Source organism: Bombyx mori, chromosome 4 (assembly GCF_030269925.1).
Source record: "Bombyx mori chromosome 4, ASM3026992v2".
Lineage (NCBI taxonomy): Eukaryota > Metazoa > Arthropoda > Insecta > Lepidoptera > Bombycidae > Bombyx > Bombyx mori.
Genome location: NC_085110.1, coordinates 1,104,048 through 1,118,141, shown reverse-complemented (window position 1 = coordinate 1,118,141; position 14,094 = coordinate 1,104,048). Strand labels below are relative to the sequence as shown.

At 37.2% G+C, this 14,094-nt stretch overlaps 2 protein-coding genes across 3 annotated transcripts; both read left to right on the top strand.

Moving 5' to 3' along the window:
- The first annotated feature begins 608 nt into the window (after positions 1-608).
- On the top strand, positions 609-13,049 carry LOC134201865 (E3 ubiquitin-protein ligase PPP1R11-like). 2 transcript variants are annotated; one of them, XM_062677134.1, is made up of 5 exons: positions 609-844; positions 3,782-3,902; positions 4,813-4,946; positions 5,507-11,816; positions 12,751-13,049. In XM_062677134.1, the coding sequence occupies exons 1-4, from the start codon at positions 764-766 to the stop codon at positions 5,594-5,596; spliced, it is 426 nt and encodes a 141-aa protein (XP_062533118.1). In that variant the 5' UTR covers positions 609-763; the 3' UTR covers positions 5,597-11,816; positions 12,751-13,049. The 2 variants fall into 2 exon arrangements, with proteins under 2 accessions (XP_062533118.1, XP_062533119.1); XM_062677135.1 differs by lacking the exon at positions 12,751-13,049 and having other exon boundaries at positions 4,813-4,981; positions 5,507-5,648.
- On the top strand, positions 880-3,072 carry LOC692874 (dermal papilla derived protein 13). The gene is given in 3 exon segments (NM_001046719.1): positions 880-1,306; positions 1,824-2,001; positions 2,165-3,072. Coding segments are annotated over 3 exon segments (1,275 nt in total). The 5' UTR covers positions 880-990; the 3' UTR covers positions 2,946-3,072.
- Positions 13,050-14,094: the final 1,045 nt, after the last annotated feature.

Here is a 14,094-nt window from a genome sequence, read left to right as displayed (position 1 = left end):
AGCACTTTTGTGTATCTGAAGTAAAGCTGTTGTATCCTTTGTACGAGGAGCACTGCTGCTTGTGATACAAGTTTTATCACCTATTTCAAGCACAGATGCACATTATGTTTGTGTTTCTACTTCTATGTTAATAATAAATAATTAAATAAAAAGCACTCGTAAATTTACAATTAACTTAATTTGCGCTAAGTTAAAACTTTATTGAGTATCTAAGTATTAGTCTAAAGATTGGTGACAAATAAAATTGTATGAAATGGCTTATATATAGTTAATTTTACTGAAAGAGTAATTGACACAAAACGAGACGAATAGAAATAATGTTTCCGTATAATGATAAGAATTTATTTTGATTTTAATGGACTTTTTGGAAGAACCCGTGCAGCCCGGTCCGATAACTTTGTTTCATTTTTCAACACTTGTGCATTTTAATAGATACTAAACGGTTAATTAGTTACATTTTAAAAAAAGCCACGACAGTAAAGAAATAATATAAAGAGTGTAAAAATAGATCAACAGGATAAATAAACATTATTTTATATGAATTGATCTAGAAAGCCAAATCGACTTTTGTTTCTACCCTCCATAGTTTAGACTCATAAAAATGACATTTAAAGTAACAGTGACATTTGGCATTTATGCAAATTGTGAATCTATCAAGATATTTAGAAATTAATATCTTAAACAATTTTACAATATAAATAAATATGTGCATTAATAATTGGCTTGTATGATTTAAAATATTGCTTAAGTGAAATCGGGCTTGATGGGCGATCGACAGCATAGAACAGAAGAAATGGCGACGACCAGTACTGCTGTAACGACCGTCCCCGCTCAACTGTCGGAGGTAAAACAACATGATCATCATTAATAGGCACAGAACAACGTAGTTACGACATGTAACTTCTTATCACTATTTGCGTGATATGTTAATAAAGTTGTTGTATTGTTGATGACTTCACAGAAACTCCTTACTTGTGGCTTATCATTAAAATGGAGATTTTCCAAAACTTCAGACGTTGCGTTCTAAGATCGCAAATCGTGATTTCAAAATTGAAATACTCAACGAAATTAGATGGACTACTTAATGACGTTCATGTTTTGGACTTAAGTCGTATAGTAGCTGGTCCGTTTTGTACTATGACCTTGGGCGATTTAGGCGCGAATGTAATAAAAGTGGAAAGCCTAAGCGGAGACGAGGCCCGAAAATGGGGCCCCCCTTTTATGAAGGACTGCGGGGATTCTTATTATTTTCAATCTGTGAATAGGAATAAGAAAAGCATTTGTATTGACTTCAAGTCACAGGAAGGTAAGTGTATTGTATATGTAATATATTGTATATGTAATAGATTTATGATATTATATTGTGTTACAAAATTATAAACAACATATTAACCAATTTGTTGGGGTGTAAGATGACTTTTATTGCTAATACAGTAAATACGTCTTGCTTATTTATGTCTCGAAAACAAAATTGGTAATCAAATAAACTTCCAGTTTTGACTTTGTATACATTGTATGTAATATTTAGGAAGACACTAAGAGGCCAGCCACCTTTTCAAGGAATTGTTAACATAACCTAAAAGTTTTGTTCAAATTATGCTGGTATTAATTATGCTTAATTGGACACATTTATAATCAATTTGAATTCAAAAGTATCCTGTGTCGTTTATCCTTTATGAATAAGGGTGCCATTTGTCAAGGGCAACTTATTATGTAATTGTAAATTACTATGTAATTAATGTTTTCTATATTTCAATATATATGTTTGTTTTATGTTGTTAAACATAAAATCAAAGGTTTCATTTTACTTAATGAACTTTCAGGAAAGAAAATAATATATGATCTAGCAAAGAAATGTGATGTGCTAGTAGAGAACTTCATTCCTGGGAAACTGGACCAGATGGATGTAGGATATGAAAAGCTTAAAACTGTCAACCCTAAGCTTATATACTGTGCTATCACAGGTTTTGGACCTAGAGGACCATATACAAAAAAACCTGGGTATGTAATGAAAATAAGACTAGTACATGGTATAATTAAATTTTGAGATGTGATGACCAGCACAATGAAAAATGCCACCTTCTTGATGACCAACAATATTGTTTTCCGTAAATTTTTCTTAAACTTATTAGGCAACATTTGAAACTTTGTACTAATGTTTCAGATATGATGTAATAGCAGCAGCTATGGGTGGACTGCTACACACTACAGGTGAACGCAATGGGAACCCAGTAAAAACAGGTGTAGCAATCACTGACATTACAACTGGCCTGCATGCCTTCGGAGCGATCATGGCGGCATTATACCACCGTAATAGCACTGGCCGTGGTCAAAAGATTGACTGTAATTTACTCTCCACTCAGATATCAAGTATGATCAATATAGCCACAATTTATTTGAACTGTGGTGTTGAGGGTCAACGTTGGGGAACGGCACATGCTAATCTGGTCCCTTACCAGGCTTTCAAAACTAAAGATGGTTATATGGTTATTGGTACAGGATCGAATCCACAATTTGCTGACTTCTGTAAGCTCATAAATCGTGAAGATCTTATAACCGATGAAAGGTTCAAGGATAATTCTAATAGAGTGGAAAATAGAGATGAAATTATCAAAATCATTAGTGATGTTATCATTACAAAGACAAGCAGAGAATGGAGTGCTTTATTTAAAGATGCAACCTTTCCCAATGGACCAATTAATACTATGAAAGATGTCTTTGATGATGAGCATGTAAAAGAAATAGGATTGGTTAAAGAATTACAGCACACAAGTGCAGGGACTCTGAAGGTAGTTGGTCCTCCAACAGAGTTTAGCGAAGGTGGTAACTTAGCCCGTACTGCACCCCCTACATTGGGCCAACATACAACAGACATTCTATCCGATTTCCTTGGTTACCATGAGAGTAAAATTCAAGGATTATTCGAAAAGAACATCATTAGATAATGCTTCTCTTATTTGTTATCTGTTTCAGTTCTGATAATTTGTAATCTTCATACTTGTTTTCAACAAAGATGTTACACAATGAAAGTAGTTTATCTTATTTAATGCAATAAAAATGTTTATTTTGTGATTGTGCATTTGTATCATTTGGAAGTTTTTTTATGAATATGTTTTATTTACATACAAGATTTGCATATGTATCTAGTGATCTCTTTTTACTAAATTTAGATAAGTTAGATAGCTTTTATTACATATAGATAAGTTTGGTAACTGACCTACAGAGTACATACTATTTATTTTGTTTCGAACTAATAAAAATCAATACAAAATATTTAAAATTGTGAAATTTAATTTTTATGCATAGCCGGAAGCACTAAAGAAGATAATGTTGGGAGATCTATTGTGTTCTCTTGAGTTAATTAATTAAGACTATTTTACACATAATTAATCTCGCATAAATTTTCATTACATTATTTCTCACGTATCGAATATTTGTGTTTGTGTTGTCATGGACTGTTTTATCTCACGATAGTTATAATCTTAAAGAAATCAATGAGCATAATAACTTATCTTGGGTAAAATCTTGCGGACATCTTGATCTTAAGAAACGCTGTTTTGTTTATTGTAGTCCTTTAACATGTAAGTGGGCTCTTTAGCCACGTTCTTGGGTCCTGTCCAATCCTGAAGGGTCCAGTAAAAGACCCAAGCAGATTTTTCAGCTTTTGTCTGTTCTGTAATAAAGCATACAAAATAACGATCCAAATGCTTGAAAAGGAGTATGCATCGTGTGGACTTTCATACCCAAAACCAGCCAAAACATGTGACGAAATTGATTCCAGGAATCCGTGGAGCGTGTAGCTGTAATAACTCTGAGGCCGACTCGGACTGAACCTCGGAAGAAGGTTGTCTGGACCGAGGACACAGTCGACAATGAACACATGAACAAAAAGAAATCTAAATGTATGTCATGCGGTTTCTAGATTTAATATACGAATGAATAGAAGTTCTCGTAGCTATAGGAGGCATTTGTAACGCCTGCGATCCATTAACGGAGCTTTTAGGTAACCCGAGCACCGGTCAACGTTCTCGTCGAACCCGTCGCTTGCGACGAAGGACTCGGCGTGTAAATTAACCCACAGACACAGCCCATTGAGTTCCTCGCCGGATCTTCTCAGTGAGTCGCGTTTCCGATCCGGCGGTAGATTCTACGAAGCACTGCTCTTGCTAGGGCCAGTGTTAGCAAGATTACCAGATTAGAGCCCCGTGGGTTCATCTACACGTCAAACAGAAGCTGAAATAGCCTCTCAAAGCTATCAGTAGAGGTAGGAAAAAAAAGGTAACGACGTGGCTGATCCGATGGTCCAGTTACTCTACATGGCCTGGATGTCGGCAGTGGCCAAGTCGTTTCTTCCCCCACAGCCTTTGACCAAGCTACGCCTAGCCGTGCCTGAAGAGCGGGACAAACAGATTTTATAAGCCTCGTTAAATTATCTCTTGTCTAAATAAATAAAGAACAGAACTGTTTGGAATATTTCGAATTATAATTAACCCTTTGACTGCCATGTAGGTCACCGGTGCCCTACGTGGCGGACTCTTCAGGGATACCTGTTCTTTTACTAAGTTGCTGAAATATCTAGTAGACTCTGAGAATGACGAATCCGAATATTCTGAGAATGAAACTATTTCTAAGAGACCTTAAAAGATTAAAACATTTTTTAAAACAATAGAAGGCAAAGTTAGGCGATCCAGGAGCTTAGTAATAGAAATCGAGATCATTACTTCAGTGCGCCACCGGTACCGGTGACAAACACGGCACTCAGTGTGTTAATACAGTGCGATAGAATACATTCCGTGGATCGTTGGTGTCCAGGTTGTTGTATATACGAGAAGCCTCGTCGTTTCGGTGAATCGGACAGCGAAGACAGCGACGACGAATGCGAGCACTGCTTCGGTCACGTCGAGCGCCGGCACCGACATCCCCCCGCGAGCACCCCCGCGGCGCAGGTGAGCACGTGACCCCGCACACAACGACGCTTGTAGTAAGGCCTTAGGTTTCACTTTCAGTACGCATAGTGCGTTCTCGATAGCGTAAAAGTTAAGCCAATTTTGTATCGGATCTTCTCAGTGGGTCGCGTTTCCGATCCTGTGGTAGATTCTGCGAAGCACTGCTCTTGCTAGGGTCAGTGTTAGCATCACTCCGGTTTGAGCCCCGTGAGCTCACCTACTAGTTAAGGTTATGTTGAAATAGCCTCTCAAAGCTCAGCTTAGGTAAGAGAAAATAAAAAATGTATGCAATTGGAACAGCGCCCCTAGCGGCAAACGTACGCAAACGATCCCATTCCATACAAATATGAGCTGACTCTAACGCTATCGAGAACGTTAAAAAACTCGCACTAAGCACACAGATTGCTATTTAGAGTTCAATAATATGTCTAAGATTGGGCAGAGATGACCTAGAGTCTGTCTGCCCAATGCAATGTTTATAGTAGAGTTAGCTCCATCACGCCGGAGTCGTGTGACCGGTTCCATACCTACTGTTACGAAGAAATGTCGCTCGTTTCCAGTTGGCGACAGAGGCGGAGTCGCCGGCGTGTATAACGTTGCAGCCCCCCGAGCCTTCGCCCCCAGACGGAGCCCCGACACATACAGAATAAAACATAGATAGAGATACTTAAACACCGAAATATATTTGATTATGTTAAGCGAGTCGTTTAGTTTAATTGAAGACACGTCGGACTGTTGGTAGGTAAATAATAAGTTGTTTTTTGAAACAACCTGATGTAATTAGTTTTAGTTTTGTGTCTCTTTCGATTGTATTTGAAGATGACTATTAATGAAAGAGACAATAACCTTTCCTAGGTCACAACGCGGCCAACAAAAGGCCGATTGATTCTATGTATGTGCGCGTTTCCCGTGAACACTGAACTATAGTAGAATTATTTTGTCCGTGCAGTTTGGGTCATAAAACATAGCCCGGCTAGGGCGGTGAGCAAGTTACGCGGGCGCAACGCCGTTGTCGATAAAAAGAATTGAGTCATCGAAGGCAGGTACAGGGCGGCGGGGTGGTATACGAAGGGTGGTGAGACATTATTATGTTAAGGGGCATGTGTACTTACCTGCAAATCATAGTACATTATGTCGAAGAGAAATGTGTTTTTATGCATTCGTTCTCTGAAGTTCTTTAGGGACACAATGGCTACTCCTTTGTTTTGTATCAAAACGGCAGAATTTATTCAAAATAATATTTGCACGTGTTGTTATCAACAATGTGTTAAAAAAATTCACTGAAATAAGAATAGATCCCGAAAAGTTATAATAGCCGGCAAACTTCTTGAGCATTTGTCGACGTAGTGGGGGTAAGTTTGCGCATGGTACACTCACGTGCAAAAACATTATTTACTCTGCGTCATAATGCTATTAAATTATTAAAATCAACATATTATGTATTTATTTATATATTTATTAGAACATCAACAAAAAATATAGGTTAATAATTGTAATAATTTAATCTTGGGGTAAAATAGATATTCATTCTATTAAGTCAAAACTAGAGCTGTTGCCAGGTCTTGGTTCAGTTAAAGCGAAGCTGGTATTTGTAATTTTTTTTTCGTTATCATAATCTTGACCATCATCATCATCACTGTTTTCATCACCCGAGTCGCTATCATCGTGATGAGTCGACATAGGGCTCATCGGTGTAGTTTACAACTCGGTCGGTTCGCTCTTCTTTTTTGTCTATAATTAATTATTTTTTGAAGATATTCGATTCGTAGTAATCGAATGTTACTTTTTTCAATTACCAGCTTCCGATTACTTTCTGTTTTTTTTTCCATCTGAAGCCTAACTCTTTCATAATTCGTCGTAAGCTTCATTCCGAGCCATTAAAATTTATATCTTCTTTAAATTTTTCGAAGCCTTTCTACGATACGGAGTTTCGCTGCTTGTTATGTAGTTATTATGATTACATCTTTTTATTACAGATTGAACGAAACTATCCATTCTGGTAACTTTCTTCTTCCCTGATCTTTTCTTACCCGGAGTCCGAAACACGGCGAGAGCCTTTAGCTTCGTTAATAATGCACCTAACAGTACTCACTGATGTTTTTCTTGCTTCCGAAGTCTGTTTTACTTTTTCCATATCATTCTTCCCCTGTTTTATAATGAAGCAATATACGTCGTACACAAATTTTCTACCCTTTCTTTTGAATACTACACCAGTTTGTCGCGGCATAGTGTATTTTTTATAAAAAATCAACAAACACTCAACATATAGCAATGGCAACAAAGTCAACAAGCAAATAATACAAATAACGTAACAATTAATAACGACAGACTTTTCACTGTTCGCAAGCGTACTTTTGGGAGCAAGCGGAAAGAGGGTGCGGTGCGGGACGCAAGGTTCGACTGATCTACCAATAATGCGCTCGATACGATTTCCCCTGCCGTCGCGCCTCACCCTCACCACCAAAGTGATCTAAAATTCGGTTCTGCGCAGTCAAGGTCATTTGCTCAAGAAGTTTGCCGGTTACTATACAAAGTGTTAATTTCTGCCATTCTCGTCAACTCGCTGCGGCGATATGTGGTGTAAGTGTTCGATTAGTGATTTTTCCTTTTATTTTTATCACTAACCCACAAAATTACAAAACTAAATATACTATCGATAACGCTTATCGACAACAATAATGCGCATCACTATGCCCGTCCATAAGGCTCGTGAGTGGAAGAGAGAGCGAAATACTCGCTCTCTCTTCGGTGCGGTGCACGCTCCGATTTTTTATGACCCAAACTGCACGGACAAAATAATTATGCTATAGTGTTTTAAATACGATTTTGTATCATTCCCTTATCGCTATACCCAATATCTTAATAGGTGCAAATGGCATCCATTTTTTTTAAAATTCATATTCCAGAACATTCGGCAACATTCTTAACGTGATTTTTAGTTGTGAATAAAGTATGAATTTATAAAGCTTAGTGTTTTTTTTTTCTGTATCAGTACGATCCTTCTTGTTGAAATGCTTTTGCAAACGAAATATGTCAGATATAATGGAGATTCTGCCTTTTATTTTTATTTATTTATTTATTTATACTTTATGCACAAAACAAAACTTGTACACAGGCGGACTTAATGCCATGGGCATTCTCTTCCAGTCGACCATAGGGTGGTGCAGAGATAATGCATGGTAGGTGCATTGACAAAAAAAATAACAAACAACAACAACAAAACAAAAAAAAAAGAACAAACTCAAAACAAAAATCTTCCTTAAAAAAATATCTCAGTATTATAGAATACATATACTACAATTCAATATACCTATGTATAAAATAGTAAAATACATACATACACATAATTACACACAATAATATACACATGAAAATACACAATTTAGTATTATAGTTAAGAATGGCTAAAAGTAAATATATATATATATATATATATATATAATATAATAATAATAATTGAAAAATGAAATAAACTAGTTTGGAGATGATTCTTCCAGTTTTTTGTGGATGTGTTCGCGAACTTTGAGTTTAAAATTAAAGCGATTGCTGATCATCCTGATTTCTTTGGGAAGCGAATTCCATAATATTATGGACTGTACAAAGAAAGAAGAATGTAAAAAATCTGAGCGATGGATAGGACATTGTAAGAGACGATTATGTGAAGAACGTAGAATTTTGTCATGGCTTGCGTTCAAGTATTTAAAATGCGATTTTAAGTAAGAGGGTGAAGAGGCAGAGTCCAAAAGAGAAAACAAGGTAGTAAGCGCTCTCTCCTCTCTACGCTGACGGATCGGTAACCATTTCAGACGAGTTCGATGCGCGGACACATGGTCATATTTTCTAAGATTGAAAACGAATCGAATGCAATTATTGAGAAGGCGGTCTAGTTTGTTGAGGAGATCTGCATTCAGGTCATAGTAACACACATCACCGTAGTCTACCATAGGGAAAATTAAAGTCTGCACAAGCATGGCCTTTACATTTGATGGTAGCATATTTTTTAGCCGATAGAGAGATCGCAAGGTCCTGATGACTTTTTGACTGATGGATGTTACTTGCGCTCTCCAACCAAGTGTAGTGTCAATGTGTAATCCAAGATTTTTCACGTTTCGGCTAAAGGGGATGATTATGTCATTGAAAACAACAGGCGGCAGCTTAAAATTACTGATCTTACTCATATTTCGATGGCTACCAACAATTAACGCCTGGCATTTGGTAGGATTCACCGCCAGACCAAACCTATCGGACCAATTTTTGATTGATTTTAAATCATTGTTTAGTTTGGTAATAGCATCCGATATGTGATCAACATCGGTTTGTGCGTACAGTTGTAGATCATCGGCGTAAAGATGAAATGCACACCGTAACTCAGGGGTGAGAAAATTTATAAAAATTGAAAACAAGAGAGGAGAGAGGACACCGCCTTGTGGGACGCCAGATTCAAGATTACACCAGTTTGATGAGAGTTCGTCATTACGAACAGATTGCTGACGTCCCTGAAGATAGGAAGAGAACCAATCCAACGCCCCTTTTGAGACGTTGAGATGAGAGAGGATGGAAAGAAGGATATCGTGACAAACGGTGTTAAACGCGTTTGAGAAATCAATCAAAACTAGTATAGTGATTTTGGATTCTTCCAAGCCCACCCTGATATCACCTGTCACTTTCAGAAGCGCGGAAATGGTGCTGTGGCCTGGTCTAAACCCAGATTGAAAAGGGCTAATTAGGGAATTATTAAATATAAATCGAGAAAGCTGCTTATGGACACAGATCTCGAGCACTTTGGATAGGAAGGGTAAGATTGAAATTGGGCGAAAGTGATTAGGAACAGAAGGGTCAGGAATTTTAGGTAGGGCACGAACATAAGCTCTGCGCCATAGGAAAGGAAACTCTCCAGAGTCAAGAGAGAAGTTAATAATATGATAAATTGCAGGTAGGAGACAGTCTAGGATAGTTATAATCATGCGGCGACATATGTTGTCATATCCCACCGCATTAGATTTAATGGAAAGTATCACTTTTCTTATCTCAGAGGGGGCAACTGGAAAGAGCTGAAAGGGGACAACATCTGGACGCCTTAGGCCAGACAAATAAGCTAACGTTTGATTTTTAGTTAAGGGATCTATCACGGAGGATGTGGAGAAGTGTCGGTTGAGATCATCTAATTGAATAATATTTGGAATGTCCAACCGTCGCGATCTGCCGATACCCAAAGTTCCGAGAAATTTCCAAACATCGGCAGGAGAAGAAGAAGCGATATTATCCAGAATGTGGCGGCGCTTGGCATTGCGTATCATTTGATTACACCTATTCCTAGCAGACTTAAAAAGGACCCAATTATCTTCGATGCGATTCTTTTTGTATTTTCGAAAAGCGCGATCTCTGCGACGCATGGCCATCTTAACTCCTTCAGTCATCCACGGTGCAGGCGTTCGTTTCAGTTTTACTTTTCTAATTGGGGCATGGATATCGTATAATTTGATTACGATATTATTGAAAATTTCGACTTTGTGATCAACTGATGCAGCATCTACTAGGGGATCCCAGTTTATCTCGGCTGCATCATTTCTGAGTTTTTCAAGATCCATGCGAGCAAAGCAGCGCCTGTGCAGGGTCTTGGGAATAGGTTTTGGGGATTTAAGGATATAGGTAAGAAAAATTAGGTCATGATGAGAGAACCCTGGAGCAGAATGTTGACCATGAGAGGAAACTAAGGAAGGATTCGAGGTAAGGATTAAATCGAGCCAGGTGTCTTCACCGACGGTATTTAGGTGCGTAGCTTGTAGTTGCATTAGATGAAGAGTAGCTGATTCAATGATTTGAAGAAGCTTCTGGGATCTAGGGGAATTACCAGAAAGGATATTTGTGTTGAAGTCACCCATGATGATAAGATGTGCGTACTCAGAGCCCAAAGATTCTAATACTGTTTCGAACTCAGTAAAGTAATCAATATTAGGGGGACAATAGGTGACACCAATTACAGTTTTTACTCTCTTAACACAAACCTCAAGAAAAAGAAACTCCGCACTAGAGTTGGTAGAAGAAGAAGACAATATTTTATATGGAAACGTGCTGCGGAGATAAATGGCCACACCACCTCCTCTACCGACCGTTCTATCATTACGGATAAGAATAAAACCTGGGAGAGAGAAAGAGGTCGACAGGAGAGTAGGCTTGAGCCACGTTTCGGATATCAGGATGACGTCGACGTTGGTATTGTAAAATGTATGATACAGTTCGCTATAATGACTGGCTACACTCTGTGCATTGATGTGGCATACGTTGAACTGGCAGCCAGATTTGTGGTCAAAAGTATGTCGTAAGAAGTCACCCAGGGTGTCGGTGGCTGAACCAAAACTTTCCTCTCCAGAAGACGTACTGGATTCGTTTGCAGAAAAAAAAGAATCATCATCAGTATCTGATACACCTGATACAAAAGACATAAATAATAAAATTAGAAGAAAAACAAAAAAAAAAAAAAAAAAAAATGTGTCTATGTGTAAAACAAACTAATCTATACAAATATATACTAATCTATATTAATATATACTAATCTATATTAATATATACTAATCTATATAAAAATAATCTATAAAAAAAAAAAAAAAAAAACTATCAAAAAATATTATAAATAACAATTTGGTAAGATACAATCTATATGCATTAAAAACCAAAGAGAGAAAAAAAAATTATTAATAACAAACAAAAATGAATAAAGCGTATATCTCAACACCACCTGCCAGCTAACACCAATATAAAATATAGAAGATGTAAATTAAATTCAGTGAACATCAAGAAACATTTAGAAAGCATTACAAAATATAAACAAAATCCAAAACACAAAACAATAGAACAACTACACTACGTCTGGTACGTTTAAGTAGTCTGTAACTGATTTTATACCAAAATACGAATGTTTTAAACTGTGTCATTAACCACCAACTTCATTGGACTGAATGAAAACAGAACAAATAACAATAAAATTATTGGAATAGAACTTAATTTATACAAACTTAAAACTACTTACCTAAAAGTAATATACAGATACTACAGAAAAAAAGAAAAACAAAAAAAAAAGATGAAATAAATGACATAATAAAAATACACACACACTTTTACTACATCGGTATGGTAATTTTCGAGTTGCCTATCAAAAGAACATTAAAGCACCATTACTTCCGAATTTTATGTTTTAGATTTCCTGCCTCATCACTCTTTCCACTCACATGAGATGCCACTGAAGCTTTTGGAAACTTCAACAGCAAAGGGCTCAGCTCTTCCATAGCTGTTACCTTATGACGTGTTCCATTAGTTGTCTTGATAACTATGATTCCATCCTGGGTCCAGCAGGATCGCATTCCGAAGTGAGCTCTTGCCTTGATAAATATAGACTGCCTGGGCTTTGTCAAAAACTCCTTCAATGAAATTGAACAACCCTTTAGGTTAGACTTTGCTCTCCAAACATTGGATTTAATGTTTTCATTAGTGAACCTCACAAGAATGGGCCTGTTATGCTCCTGACTTCGCGCACCAAGTCTGTGGCATTCTTTTATGGAAGAAGAAGACACATTTTTCAAGGCCAACTTATTATTTAGCACATTTAAGATGACTGAAGTGCAATCCTCTCCGTCAACCTCGGTACATCCCTGGAAAAGCAAAGTCTTGCGTCGCTGCCGAGTCTCCAGACTATCAATCTTCTTCATGCACTCTCCGATTTGTGTCCGGAGCAGCCCAAGTATGCTAAAGACCAACTCTCTGAACGTACGGAACTCTTCAGCAACTTTATTTACAGTTTCCTTTGCAGGTCCCGCAGACTGAATCTGTGTTTCAAGTTCACCCATCTTCCGTGTGAAGTTTTCTTCTAAGTTCTTTTGAATAGTTAATATTTCAGCAAGTTGAGACATGATGGGCTTGAGTGTGAGGAACAAGATGTCACTTAAATGGTTGAAGGTGTACTGGCTGGCGCTTTGCAGCTTTATTTATGACACATGAGCTGCTGCAAACGTTAGTACCAAATCACAAATACTTGTGTACAAACTGGATGTTAAAAAATATTGATAAAAGATTATGTTTCTAATTTTCAATAAAATTTTATGTTTAAAACACGTCTACACTTTTTCACACCTACCCACAAAAGACCTTTTAATGTTTAATGAGTAAATTTATACGTACATTATGTAATAATTTATGATTTACAATTTGGTTAGGCATCTATTTTTATTGATATTTTCTAGTTTTCTTAGTCAAATCAAAATCAAAGTAATTGTTTAAAATGCCGTAAAGAAAAAAAATCGAATTGATTTTCATGTACATTATAAGATCAACGGAGTTTGCACCACTAAACGTATTAAACAATGATGATGTTAATTAGAAAAGATAAAGTGGAGTCGTCGTGGCCTAAAGGATAAGACGTCCGGTGCATTCGTGTTCGAATCCCGCAGGCGGGTACCAATTTTTCTAATGAAATACGTACTCAACAAATGTTCACGATTGACTTCCACGGTGAAGGAATAACATCGTGTAATAAAAACCAAACCCGCAAAATTATAATTTGCGTAATCATTGGTGGTAGGACCTCTTGAGAGTCCGCACGGGTAGGCACCACCACCCTGCCTATTTCCGCCGTGAAGCAGTATAAAGCGTTTCGGTTCGAAGGGTAGGGTAGCCGTTGCAACTATACTGAGACCTTAGAACTTATATCTCGAGGTGGGTGCCGCATTTACGTTGTAGATGTCTATGGGCTCCAGTAACCACTTGACACCATGTGGGCTGTGAGCTCGTCCATCCATATAAGCAATAAATAAAAAAAAGTAAATTTTAATGTTGTATACATATAGTTACCTATTTCGTATACATATTTCATTACGCATTCAATAATCAAGGCATTAAACATTTCGAATTTTAGAAAGATACAATTTCCAATTACATATTCCTCGTGTATTCATTAATGTATTCGCATATTTGTTATTTTCATTGTTCAAGACTTGAGTAATAAACATTTATTTGAAATTGTTTTTGCTCGTTATAATTCCCCATGTTTTTTGAGTGTAGTTGAGCAGCCGAGCCCGTATCGTTCCGTGACCAACGGTGACCACGTGAGCATTTATCATGACCCGAATGTTGACCGCGGGCCACTCCAATTTTTCCA